The sequence below is a fragment of the Triturus cristatus genome, chromosome 8 (assembly GCF_964204655.1).
Source record: "Triturus cristatus chromosome 8, aTriCri1.1, whole genome shotgun sequence".
In the NCBI taxonomy this organism is placed as follows: Eukaryota; Metazoa; Chordata; class Amphibia; order Caudata; family Salamandridae; genus Triturus; species Triturus cristatus.
The window spans coordinates 436,693,695-436,707,908 of NC_140591.1; the positions used below are offsets into that span (position 1 = coordinate 436,693,695).

The 14,214-nt window shown below is 48.6% G+C and overlaps 1 protein-coding gene across 1 annotated transcript in view; it reads right to left on the reverse strand.

The window, feature by feature from the left end:
* Nucleotides 1-14,214, reverse strand: part of ZC3H13 (zinc finger CCCH-type containing 13) — a 362,285-nt gene that overhangs the window by 194,114 nt on the left and 153,957 nt on the right. The window contains 2 exon segments of the mRNA XM_085621836.1: nucleotides 3,005-3,154; nucleotides 3,156-3,595. Coding sequence (XP_085477962.1) covers nucleotides 3,005-3,154; nucleotides 3,156-3,595 — 590 coding nt within the window.

Consider the following 14,214-nt stretch of genomic DNA (forward strand, 5'->3'; position numbering starts at 1 on the left):
GGGAGTAGTATCCTAAAGACAGCAGGTGGTTACTGACCTCAGAGCAAGGCTAACGGAGGAGAAAATCTGCTTGCCAAATGTGTCTATTCGTTTTGCCACAAAATCAAGTGGGGTGGTATTGAAATTTATCTTACCAGAGGAGACCTGCATGACTAAGCTCTCTGGTGTTGGATGTTACATAAGAAAGGCTGGGTGTCCTGGCGCTTGCAAATGACAGCAAACCATCTGGCTGTGGTGGTCGTAGAACATGGTTTTGACCAAGTGGATATCGGTGAGGGCTTAGATCGACATCTACATATGCAGAAAGGAACGGACGTCAACCTGCATGGATGGTGCTTATATGCAACTCCGCATGTCCTTTCCAGAGAAAAAGAAATTGGTGCAGAGCAGCACAATTCTTCCTACCTTGTATTGATTCAAAGTTTACAGATCCAGTCTGGCAACTTGGGAAATATTAACAAGGTAAGGAATCTGCAGTTTGAAGTATCAGATACAACTCTTTCAACAGACTATAAAACGGAGTAGGTGGCAACCCCAATCTCCAGAACGGAACACGGTGGCCAGACCGGTGACTGGACAGGCATGAATTATGAAAGGAGGAGAGACTAGTAAGCACCCTCTGGTGGGTCATGTTTAAATTGTGGGCAATTACAAAACTCAAAGAAAACACTTTCAATGAACTAATTGCCCACAATTTAAACAAGACCCAACGGAGGCTGCTTGCTAGTCTCTTCCCCTTTCATAATCTCACTCCAGGCGTTGCTCTCTAACCTGACCCCATTGAGTATACACAGGTCACACAGAATCGTAACCAGATTACTAGGTGTGAGAAAGTGCCTCTTTTTGTATGGTTAGCCCCCACTTTTTGCCTGGTTTTGATGTGGTTTCAATTGTAGTGCACAGAGTCCCTGCCATCCAGGTCCCCTGTGCCAGTGCTTCTTCCCTAAAAACATATCTACAATTGGTACGTTTAACCCCTGTAGGTCCCTAGTAAGTGATACCCTGGGTACCTAGTGCCTGGGAGCTGAAGAGTGCCCCCTGGGAACCCTGGGTGGAGAGCTCCAGCTCTCTGGGACGAAAAACAATGCAGAGGTGTAACACCCCCTCCCCCAGATGGGCCAGTGCTCGAAGTGAGAAGCTTCAAAGGCTTGCCATCCTTGTAATGTGACCACCAGCCTCAGCTGCTAGCAGCAGTTGGCAGCCCCCGGTTTACACCCCCAACTTTTAGCAGCAAAACAGACAGGAAAACGTGGAATAGGAGGTGCGCCTACCTCTGCAACTCTACCCCTAAGGTGGGGGAGGCGAGGTGAAGCACATCTTTCAGTCCCGCCATCTTGAAGATGGGGGGACACTTCCAACAGGGCTAACCCTGCCCCGTTCCAAATGAGGGTGGCATAATAGAGGGTGTAGTCACCCCAGGTAAGGTGCCCATTGGCCATAACTGCTACTCCCCTAAAATGCAAGTATATCTAGTATTTAGGTGGCTTCCCCAGACCTGGAACTCAGATCTGCGACGACCTAAGAAGAAAGAAGACACCCCTGCAGAGAAGACTGAAGAGGACTACCTTGGCACCAGCCCTACCGACCGGTCTACAGCTTCGACGATCCTGCGACCTGTCTTGCAGCCAGCAACCTCTGAAACGCCTGGGAGGACTGCTACCGTCAACAAAGACTTTAATCTCCTGTGAACAGCGGACCTGTCCAGAATAAAATGACCTCAAGGGCTACAGATCCAGCTGAAACCGCAATCCCTGCCCACTCTGCACCAGACACCCACAGCCCGAGTCTGCGTGGGCCACCTGCCCAGTGAAGTCTCCCCAGCAATCCTGACCTCAAGTCTAGCATTGGGTGACAGCTCCTGACCTCCACAACGCCTGCAGACTGAATCCAGTGAATCCAGAGGCTCCCCCTGACCGCGACCGGCTCCGGTAAGAAGACTACGCCGTTGAAAGGCACCCCTGCATCCGAAGCCCCTGGGCCTTGGTGAGCAGAACCAACTATGCCTCTACAAACCCATACATCCCTACTTATCGCTGCTGTCGTTGGTCTCCCCCTTGCAACCTCCGGTGCGATGCCTGCAGCCAGTTTGCCAAAAGAATAAACTACATTGAAAAGCAGTGGGCGCCCGCCGCTGATTTTGTACACTGCACCCGGCTGCCCCTGTGCCACTGGTAGTGTACGTTTGGTGCTGATTGGTGGTCCCCTGTGCTTGTGCTAAACCCCAAATCTTGCCCCCTGGAACCGATCCACTTACCTGCAAGCAGTGTGGCTGCAGGCACCGCCCCCCCCCCGTCTCAGTTGAAAAGCATTGGGCCGAACTCTGACTTTGACCTCTGCACCTGGCTGCCCCAGTGCCGTTGGTTGTGCAGTATTGGTAATCACCTGACCCTTGCTCCTTGGTGACTTTTGGGCCCAAGACTAGATTTGTAAGTGTGGTACCTGTCTGTTAAACTGCATTATTTTTCCCCCATAAGATAGTACAGAATTGCTTCAAAAAAGTGTTGACTTTTGAAATTGAAAAGTATTTTCATTTATGAATGTACTTCCCTTTTTGCGAAGACCTTGGTCTTAAAATAAAAAGTATATTTTTATAAATTTGATGTGGATTCCCTTTTTGAGACATGTCTCAGTTATTGGTGTGCAATAACTGTCTTACACTCTCCTGTGTTAGGCCTAAGGCTGCTTGCCCACACTACCACCTATATGAAGAAAATGTATACAAGTCTGAGACTTTATGAGAGAGTTTAGCATTAGGTGCTCAGCTACTTTGTGAAGCAAGGCTCTACGTCGCTGGGTAGCAAAATCTTTTTTTGTGGTTCTTTTTCATAATAAACATGCCTTAAGAATTCAAATGGACTCAAGGGACAGTTTTCTTTCAGACTAATATGCGCCTAAAATACTAGGATATACGGCTTCCTAAAAATGCAAATTTCAATAACAAGGTAAAAAAATGATCAATGACAATATATTTTCTTTCAGATGAAGCAGGAAATATGAAAAATACCTTTCTCTTGTATATCTTGAACTCTGCCTCTGCTTCTGCCAGAACGCTCATTCCTTTGGTCATTTCTTGCGTCAGTCCTGGAGTCATTTCTTGCGTCAGTCCTGGAGTCATTTCTTGCGTCCGTCCTGGAGTCATTTCTTGCGTCCGTCCTGGAGTCATTTCTTGCGTCCGTCCTGGAGTCATTTCTTGCGTCCGTCCTTACGTCAGTCCTTGCATCAGTCCTGGTTTCACTCCGGGAAGGTTCCTCCCTGCCATGGCCCCTTCCATAGCTTCGGCCCTCATCATAAGGTTCTTCCTTTCTGTGGGACTCTCGGCTCTCCCGGTCTCTGTACTCACTAGTATCTCGAGTGGAACGAGAGTCTCGTTGATCACGGCTATCTCGGACATCTCTGTAATCACGTGCATCTCTGGAGTCTCGAGTCTCTTTGGAATCCTTCATATCCCTGCGATCACGACCTTCGCGATTATCTCGGATATCTCGACTTTCCCTTGACTCTCTGTCATCTCTTTGATCCTTAGAAGTACTTTGGGACAAGTCGTCATCTCTTTCATCGCGAATATCTCTCTCTTTTTTCTTTTCTCCTCGGGTGTCTGATAAAATATAATCAACCCATTATTCACATTTTTATTGTAAAATTTGTAATCTTGAAAAAAATAGATTGTTTCAAGAAATTAAATTAGACAGAAAAATAGTCTACACATTGAACCTCTAGAGCAGGGGTATTCAAACGGGAGGGGGTCCACCTTAGGGGGGCCTCAAATGATCCCGGGGGGAGGGGAGGGCTGATAAGTCCTTTATTTTCAGATGAAACAAAATAGCAGCAATAGGCACTCTGCAATGGGTCATCACTAACACCTGGGAAGCTGTGAAAAGGAAAGGGACTCCAAATATTCTTCAAAACCTCCACTCTCATTTCTTATAATTACACTGTGGATACTCTTTTACATTTGAATGGCTTACATGACCAGAATGGTATGTTTGGCATTCATGTAAACATGTAACAGAACTTTAATTCAATCTTTAAATAAGTCTATACATATTAAACATTGCCAGTATAATAGAATTGTGAAAAATTGAGGGGGGGCCCTGGTTTCTCCCCTACCCTCCCACCCCCCCCCCCCCCCCACGGGGAGGGGGGGATTAAAAAGTTTGAAGTCCACTGCTCTAGAGAATCCTGGATGAAAGGAATATGTTACTTTCCCAGTAGCAATCGGTTTGTGGCATGTAGTACCGTAAAATCACATTCCCTATACTCCTGTCATCTAGTGCTGGGTTTGAAGTTTGCAACTTGTTTGAGGTATAGTGCCTCCTCCTATGACTGTTAATGTGTATGGGCACCAGCTCCATTGTTGAACTGTTTTCCACACAGTGGGTAAGGATGAAGATGGAACGTTGGATAGAAATGTAAGATGGCCATGCAATAGTAATAAAGACAAAATAACATCTGCAACAACCAAAGGCTTCCGGGGAGATGGTTGGGCACATGAGAATCTACTTTTTACACACCACAAACTGCTTAAAGGGTAACTAACATTGCGTTTGTGACATGTGTTGCTGTCGATGCACATCCTTTGCAAAGACTGTAAAGCAGTACCTCTCCCTAAACAGTGGTTAGCCGGAGCATGCTGCAGAGGACTGAAAATCGTTTGCAGACCAACTTGGCTGATTTTTGCATGTTGGTGTGTGAAGACATCCATTGTAGGAAGCTGGCTCCGTATATACTATACCAAAGTGAGGTATAGTGTGCAGAGTCCAGTGCAACTCAAAAGGTAGGCAGAGGTAAAGTATATAGCAGCTTACTCTATATTTGTGGTAGTTTGGTCAGTGTGTATCAGAGGACAGTGTTAAGCACTCAGTCAGCAAATAAATTCACACACTCAAACACTGAACTTAAGACCAATTGTTTTTGTATAAAATTATTCTTTTAGTTATTTTTTTCCTAGAACCAAGCAAGCCTGGCACAGGTAAGAGATAAATATGTTGCAGTAAATATACAGTTGTAACAGTTTGGATTGTAATTGTATATGCACTTTGTTTTAATTTTCAATACGGTCACTGAGTAATGCAATGCTTTGGAAATACAGTACATCTACTTTGAATGGGCTTTTTAGTAAAATGACCAGTACATTACTTTCAGATTACTTTTCTTAGACAGTGTAGTATACCTGGATACTACACTGGGACATTTCCTGTAAACAGATAAGTACAAGAGTTCTTGTTATTTAGTACCGTTGTAAAAGGTTTTCATAGATTTTCCAACTCCACACTTAGAAACCTTTCATAGAAAAACAGTCAATGTTATTCTATGGACGAAAATAGGAAAGGAATATGCTACTTACCAGTATGCATCTGTTCTTGGCATGTAGAGCTGCAGAGCCACACACTAAGGATAAGATCGCCATCTGGTGTTGGGCTCGGATGATTGCAGGTTGTTGTTGTCTTCGGAAGAAGTCTTTGGTCACGAGATTGGTGACTCCTCCCCTGGACAACAGTGCGCATGGGCATCCACTCCATCCTCAGATTGTTTTTCGCCATGATGGGAAATGATGGAGTGTATAAGAAGTAAAGAGAAAGGATGTCCATGTGTAGTGTCTAATTAAGACAATGCTGGAACGGATACAGGTCCCGGGGAGGCGGGTGGGCGTGTGTGGCTCTGCAGCGCTACATGCCAAGAACAGATGCATACTGGTAAGTAGCATATTCCGTTCGAGGCATATGAGCTGCAGATCACACACTAAGGATAGACTATATAGCAGTGTCTCCCCTAGTGGTGGTCACCTGTATCAGTTGCAGCAGTTTGGAATAGAGTTTTTAGGACAGCTTGGCCTACTGAAGCTTGTTGTTTTGATTGCACATCAACACAGTAATGCTTAGTGAAGGTCTGTGTAGTAGACCATGTGGCTGCTTTGCAAATGTCTTCTAAGGGGATGTTCCCTAAGAATGCCATAGAAGCACCTATTTTACGCGTGGAGTGCACCCTAGGGGGAACGGTAAGAGTACGTTTAGCTTTTTGGTAACATATTTGGATACATTTGACTATCCACCTGGCGATACCGGATTTGGAAATAGGGTTGCCTTTATGTGGTGGAGCGAAAGCAACAAAACAGTTGCTTGGTTTTCCGAAAAGGTTTGGTTCTGTCGATGTAATACAGCAAGGCTCTCTTAACATCTAAGGTATGAAGTGCCCTCTCAGCTACTGAGTCTGGATTAGGGAAGAAGACTGGCAGTTCGACTGACTGGTTTAGATGGAAAGGGGAAATGACTTTAGGGAGGAATTTTGGATTCGTCCTAAGAACCACTTTGTTCCGATGTAGTTGTAGGAAGGGTTCTTCGAGAGTTAAGGCTTGTATTTCACTTACTCTTCGCAGGGATGTGATTGCGATGAGGAAAGCCACTTTCAATGTTAGGAACTGCAGATCGCATTTGTGCATTGGTTCAAATGGGGGACCCATGAGCCTTGTTAGAACAATATTAAGGTTCCACACCGGGGAAGGTGGTAACCTTGGAGGAATAATTCTTTTAAGACCCTCCATAAATGCTTTAACGACTGGTACCTTAAAGAGGGAGAGGTGTTGTCTATTTTGCAAATAGGCTGCTAATGCCGCTAGATTTAGACGTATAGAGGAATACGCTAAATTGCATCTTTGCAAGTTTAGTAAATAGCAAATGATGTTTTGGATGGAAGCATCCAGTGGTTGTATGTCATTGTTAGCGCAGTAAATGGCAAATCGTTTCCATTTTGCAGCATAGCATGCCCTAGTAGTAGGTCTTCTGGCTTCTTTAATTAATGATATTCATACAGTCTGGAGGAAGGTTGAGGTACCCGAACTCTAAGACTTCAGGAGCCAGATTACCAAGTTCAGTGTTTGAGGATCTGGGTGTCTGATTTCTCCATGGTTCTGGGTTAAAAGATCCAGGGAGAGATGCAGTTTTTGATGTGGAACTAGCGATAGTTCCAAAAGTGTGGTGAACCAGGGTTGACGTGCCCAAGTGGGAGCCACTAGGATGAGTGTCAGCGACTGTTGTTTCAGTTTGCGTACCACAAATGGAATGAGTGGGAGAGGCGGAAAAGCGTACGCAAATCTGCCTGACCAGTTCATCCATATTGCATTGCCCTTTGACCGTGGGTGTGGGAACCTGGCGGCGAAGGTTGGGCATTTTGCATTTTCTTGTGTGGCGAACAGGTCTATGTCTGGTTGTCCCCACTTTTGGAAGAATGGGAGTAAGACTTTGGGGTGTAGTTCCCATTCGTGTATCTGCTGTGTGTGGCGACTTAAGAGGTCGGCCACCTGGTTCTGAACCCCTGGGAGGTGTTCTGCTAGCAGGTAGATGTTTTGGGGAATTGCCCATCTCCAGATTTGTTGCGCCAGTTGTAGAGAATGTGTCCCTCCTTGTTTCTGTATGTAATACATTGTGGTCATGTTGTCCGTGCGGATGAGGACAGTCTTGTTTTGTAGGTGCACTTGGAAGGATTTCAGTGCTAGGACCATCGCTAGAAGTTCTAGGTGATTGATGTGGAGCAGTTTTTGTTGAGTGGTCCATCTGCCCTGAGTGGTGTGTTGAAGGAGGTGGGCTCCCCACCCTGTGAGAGATGCGTCGGTGGTCAGCACAACTTGTGGAAGAGGCTCTAAGAACGTCCGCCCTTTGGACAGGTTGATGGTGTTCCACCATTTCAGCGAGCGAAGTGAGCAGCTGTCCACCAACACCAGATCAGTTAGTTGTCCGTGGGCATGGTTCCACTGTTGTGCTAGACATTCCTGTAAGGGACGCATTTGAAGGCGTGCGTAGGGTACTATGGAGATGGATGACACCATCATGCCTAAGAGTTGCATGAACACTCTTGCGGGGAGAGAGTGTTGTGTTTGAAATTTTTTGATGAGACTTTGTATGTTGGCTATCCTGGCTGTGCTGGGATAAGCTACGGCTTTGGAAGTGTCTATGGTGGCTCCCAGGTATTATTGTACTTGGAAGGGTTGTAGTTGAGATTTGGGATAGTTTTTTTTGTTTTTTGTTTGTTTTTTTTTTTGAAAAACCTTTATTGACATTGCAAATAAAGACAAGTATGGGCCTACAACCCTCGGGGCCGGCCGCTAAGCAGTGAAAGTAACAGCAAGCAGATTCTAATCACATGCAGCACCTCGGGAAGCAGATTCTCCATGCTAGTATTCTCTTATCCACTGAACAGCCCAAGAGGGAAACCAGGATATAAAAGGTTTTCATTTTACAATAAAGGATAGAAGGATCAGGTGCCAATCAAGTTCTCAGCAGCGAAAAATGGCAGGCAGAATAGTGAACGTCAACAATAAATAGCAATCTATCAAGTCAATGGCGCTGAAACAGGAGGTTCAGGATGTGGAGGGATATCACGAGCCGTTTGCGCCTGCAGTCTCCTGCCCTAGGACCCATAAAACCCCACGGAAATGGGGCACAAATGAAAAACAATGATTGGCCACGAAGGAAACCTACCGCACTGACCCCAGAAAAGAAAGACAAAGAAGAATAAGAGAAGAAAAAGAAGGCCATAGAAACAAAGTAAAGGACTATAGAAGCCCCTCCCCCAACCCCCCACCCTGCACCTCTGCAGATGACTACGGCCCCCCCCCCCGCAGCGTGCCTGTCGCCCCAGAACCAGACCCGAAATATAGAAGAAAGAGAAAAAGGGGAAAGAGAGGAAACCCCCCCTAACAGAAAAGGGGAGAGAGTAATAATAAACTGGAGGAGGGCCTTCAACCATGCCCCCGGCTTCTCCCTCCCGCACAATATCTTCCTCCCCAACGCAAACAGTAAACAGCAAAAGTTCGGCCATATCTAAGAGAAATGGGGAGCATTATTCACCGACTACACTATTAGTTACATCGTGAAAGCACACAACCCCCAAGCCCGCCCGCCTATTAAATGACAACCTCTGAAGGATCAGCCTTATCCTTGGCCACTCTTTGCGAATCCACCAATGCATACCCATCGACCCATTATAATGTCCAAGGTTACAAGGAAGAGGAGCGTCCAAAGAAGACCAGGAAGGGACACACACATGTGGGGAGGACGCTTCGGAACACCAACACAGTCATCGTCATGGAAGATCACCTTTCCCAGTACTGCCCCAGGGCCTGCGCCGCACACGAGGTCCAGGAAGGAGGAATCAGCCAGAGCAGGCGACTGTCGCGTGAAGATTGCCTGGATCGCCGGAGGCCGCGCGTGGGACAAAGTCACCACCTTCCGCTCAAGTCCAAAACCTCCGGAACAGACCGACCCCACAGCCAGCCAACCACACGCTGCCACAGTGTCCAAAGTTTCCATCTGTCCCTTATTCACAGAGGCGGTCACGGTACTTTCCTCCTGTGGAAGGTGAGACAGAGCCTTATGTACCTGGGGACAGGCCGACCGCAATTGTTCCGACGCTGACGCAATACCATCAAGCTTCCTCCCCAAAACCCGGGCGCCGTGAACCAGGGTGGAATGAAGGGCTCCGAGAAGGTCACCGTACCCCAGCACGGCCCCCCGCGCTCGCTCCGCTACGCTCCTCTGCGCCACACACTCCCAATCTTGCTGCGACCCAGTGTACAGGATGATAGAGTCCATCCTATCAAGATGGCCGCAGGGCAGGGCCACCCCGGATGGGGACCGGGTCGCAGGCACAAGCGCATCAAGTTCCATGTCACTGCAAACAAGGGTCCGGAGGCAGGCAAAAAATGTATCCAGTGTGTGGTCACAGGTGACAGTCGTTCTCCCCCTGGGCCAGTGTCTGCGAAAACCGGGAGCAGCCCGCGCAAATCGGGACGAGCCACAGGCCGCGTCCGATCAGTTCACTGGCGAGGGTCCAGGCGATCGCCGATAACCCCCGGAATCGTCACCCCGGGTATGCACCCGTCACGCTATTCTCGGTGATAGGAGCGACCACAGCGAGATTCAGGCCAATATTCGCGCCGCTTCGGTATTCCGACTCCACCCGGTCACCAATGGCCGCTGTTGTTGAACTGCAGCCCGGCCATGTTGTCCACCCGAGGTCCCGGCTCCAGGGCCGTACAGGCCGCAAACTTCAAATGAACATTTCTCGGGCGGTACCGCCGCTAGAAGCTTCAGGATCACACGATCGGTTGCCGCTCTCAATCACCAACACGGGCACGTAGCGCAGGCTGAGGATCTCATGCAGGATATCTGTGCGGGATGCGGAGATTCACGGAGCCGGGAGCCTACGCTGCCATCCCGGTCGCCATCTTGGCTCCTCCCCGAGATTTGGGATAGTTGATGGTAAATCCCAAGTTGTGTAGGGTTTGAATAGTGCGGTGAGTGTGGAGAACGCATTTGTCTAGAGTATTGGCTTTTATGAGCCAATCGTCCAGATAGGGGAAGACCTGGATTTCTGGTCTCCTGAGATAGGCTGCCACAACTGCCAAGCATTTGGTGAATACCCTGGGTGCAGTTGTTACTCCGAATGGGAGAACTGTAAACTGATAGTGCTGACCGTCTACCACGAATCGTAGATACTTCCTGTGAGCGGGATGCATAGGGATGTGAAAATATGCGTCCTTGAGGTCTAATGTGGCAAGGAAGTCTCCTTGTTGAAGTAATGGAAGGACCTGTTGGAGAGTGATCATGTGGAAATGATCCGATTGTATGTACTGGTTTAGTAGTCTGAGGTCCAGTATGGGTCTTAAGGTTTTGTCCTTTTTGGGAATGAGGAAGTATAGGGAGTATAGGGAATATACTCCTGTGCCCTGATGTTGTAGTGGAACAGGTTCTATTGCGTGTTTTTGAAGCAAAGACTGTATTTCTTGTTTGAAGAGCGTGAGGTGGTGAGACATCATGGGGCGGTGCCTGGGTGGTATGTTTGGGGGTGGGTTTATCAGTTCGAGGCAGTTGGATAATTTGTCTTACCCACCTGTCTGTAGTGATGGTATTCCAGACAGGTAGGAACTGTTGAAGTCTTCCCCCGACCGGAGTGGAATGGTCTGGGGGGAGTGGTGGCAAGTCACTGTTTGGTGGCTGGAGAGGTGCGGGTGTTGTTGTTGTTGCCCCGTCCTCGGCCTTTAGTATTGTTTACCCGATAACCTCCTCTAAAATATCCTCCGTTAGGGGATGTTTGACCTGATGCTTTGAAGGTGGAAGAGTTGTCTGTTCCCACATTTTTGGAACCTCTTCTATAAAAGGAGCGACGAAAGGAGCCTCTGGGTTGAGTAGACTGCAATGCTCCCATTGATTTGACAGTCTCATTATCTTTCTTCATTTTTTCTAGGGCAGTGTCTACTACAGGGCCGAATAGTTGCTCCTGATTAAAGGGTTGAGCAAGAATGGTGGTTTGGACTTCTGGTTTGAAGCCGGAAATGCGCAGCCATGCGTGGCGTCTAAGCAATACACTTGTGTTGACTGCCCTAGAGGCGGTGTCCGCTGCGTCTAATGCACATTTAATGGAGGCATTGGATATTAGTTTGCCCTCTTGGATGAGGTCAGTGGCCTGTGTTTTGTATGGTTCAGGCAGGTGTTGCAAGAGATCCTCTAGTTGATCATAATGGGCTCTATCATAACGAGCCAATAGGGCTTGTGTATTGGCAATACGCCAGTGGTTAGCAGCTTGTGCGGCAACCCTTTTGCCGGAAGCCTACAAGAGTTTAGACTCTTTGTCTGGGGGCGGCGTGTCTCCGGTTGTTTGGGAGTTCGCCCGCTTTCTGGCATTTGATACGACTAGTGAGTCTAGGGGGAGTTGCGCCTTGATGTACGCAGGATCTTGTGGCGCCGGTCTATATTTTTTCTCTATTCTGGGGTTGAGAACCCTGGCCCTGACAGGGTCTTTAAAAACCTCATTGGCATGCTTTATCACTCCCTTAATCATGGGTAGAATTTGAACTGTCTTCTGCGACTGCTCAAAAGTGTCGAGTAGGAAATCCTCTTCAGGAGTGTCGGTGTGCATGGCGACGCCATGAAACGATACTGCTCTGTTTATAAGCTGACCGAACCCTAAATGGTCATCAGGAGGGGAGGGTTTTGAGGGATATGGAGTGGGGTCAGGCATATCAGGCATAGGGTAAGTCCAGTCATCTACTGGTGCTGTGACGGGAGTGTAAAGGGATCAGTAGGATCAGTGGGATAAGTAAAGAAATCTGGGTCTCCCCCCTCCCCATAAATCATCATCATCCTGTGGAGGTGGTGTGTGAGAAGGAGATGGTAGAGGTGAAGGCGGTGGGGGGGATGGAATAGGGGGTAATGTAGGAGAGGAAGGACGTATGGGTGAAGTGGCACAGTTCTTCTTCTTTGGAGGTGCTGGAGGAGGTGTTGTGTCCAGCTTCCTTTTCTTGTAGGGCACCGCTGTGACATGTCCAGTTTTCGGATTTATGTAAATCCGTTTTTGCTTTGGATCAGGCCGAAAGAGTTCCTCACTGTCCGAAGGCGGCCTTGGCGCCAACTTTTTTGTTTCTGATTTTGATTTTTGTTCTTTATGGACTTGTTTTGGCACAGAGGATGTTTTCGGTGCCGAAGAACTTTTCGGTTCCGGTGGATTTTTCGGTGCCGAAGAACGTTTCGGTGCCGAAGGACCTTTCGGTGCCGACAAGCCTTTCGGTGTCGGTGGAGACCTCGGCGCCGAAGAACGTTTCAGCGCCGGTGAAGACGTCGGTGCCGAGTGACGTTTCGGTCTCGGAGCCTGCTTCGGTGCCGAAGGTATTATAGGCACAATTACATGAGGTTTGCTCGAGCCCGAGCCACCTGCAGGATTACTTTTCTTCGGAGCCGGGCCCGAGGGAGGGGCTTCTGAAGATGTTTTTGGATCGCGACTGGGCCCAGCTGGCAGAGTCTTGACCAATGTCTTTTTGGGAGGTGTTCGGGTAGGGGGGCTGGTACTCACCGGCTGCCCCGGATCAGAATTGTCGGCCTCGGACACGATCTGGAGATCTTCGGAGTCGTCGTCAGGGACTTCCTGTGCAAAGAGGTCTTCTGGTTCCGGAACCAGCTTGGCCATGATATGGCGTCGAGCTCTTCGGTTCCGGATATTTTTCTTCGAACGGAATGCGGCGCAGGCTGGACAGCTGGATTCGTTGTGGTCTGGTGAAAGGCACAAATTACAGACCTCCTGGTGATCGCTATGAGGAAACTTTGCTCCACATTGGGGGCATTTTTTAAAAGGTGTCCTTTCCATCAGCCGCGTCCGGAGTCGGTCCGATATGGATTTCGACGTCGAGTTTTCAAATTTGAGAGTTGTAGTGATTGCTATAAGTTTTCTGCTGGAGCGGGAAAAAGTTCATCCGAACCCAATGGCGGAAAAAAACAATCTGAGGATGGAGTGGATGCCCATGCACACTGTTGTCCAGGGGAGGAGTCACCAATCTCGTGACCAAAGACTTCTTCCGAAGACAACCTGCAATCATCCGAGCCCAACACCAGATGGCGATCTTATCCTTAGTGTGTGATCTGCAGCTCATATGCCTCGAACATAGTGTTATTGGTTCATAGGTAAGTACTTTGTTATGGGAGTTGGTATTCTGGGGTTAGACTCAGGGGTCCCTCAGGTTCAAGGATGCACTCTTGTTACACCTTCAGTGGCACTAGTGCGGCCGGGTGCAGAGTGCTGAGGCCCAATATTATGCAATAAGTGATAAGGGGCCTCCGGTTGGTGGCTACTGAAGAGCAGACCACTGGGTTGTGGGATCAAAGCTCCTGGACGTAAGCTCAGGGCAAATGGGGATTTAGGCGAGGACCAAAGATGCACCCTCAGTGGCACTGGGGCAGCCGGATGCAGAGTGCTGTTTTGGCGTCGGAAGCCCTGTAGCTTCCATTGGGGAGTCTCTGGTTTGCAAAAGCACTGCAGGCTCGGGACGAAGGTCTTCTGGGTGAGACCACCACTTTGAGAGGTAAGTTGGGATCTTGGGGGTTGGTTAGGCACTGTCGTTTGGGCCACCCAAGGCCGTGGGGCGTCTAGTGCAGGGGTGCCTTTTAGGGTTGGATCTTCTTACCAGCTCCTGGTCGCGGTTGGGGGGGACCTTCAGGTTTGAGGCTGCAGGCGTCGGCTGGAGGCAGGTCAGGGGTCACCGGATCTCGGGTCAGGATCGCCAGGGAGATCTTCTCTTGGTATTGGGCCACTCGGGCCATGGGCGACGGGTGCAGACTGGTGCAAACTCACAGATCTTTGCGGAACTGGAGTCTGTTGTTTGAACAAATCCGGTGTTCACGGGAGACAGTCTTTGGGATTGAAGGCAGGCAGGTCCTCCGGGTTTCTAGAGGT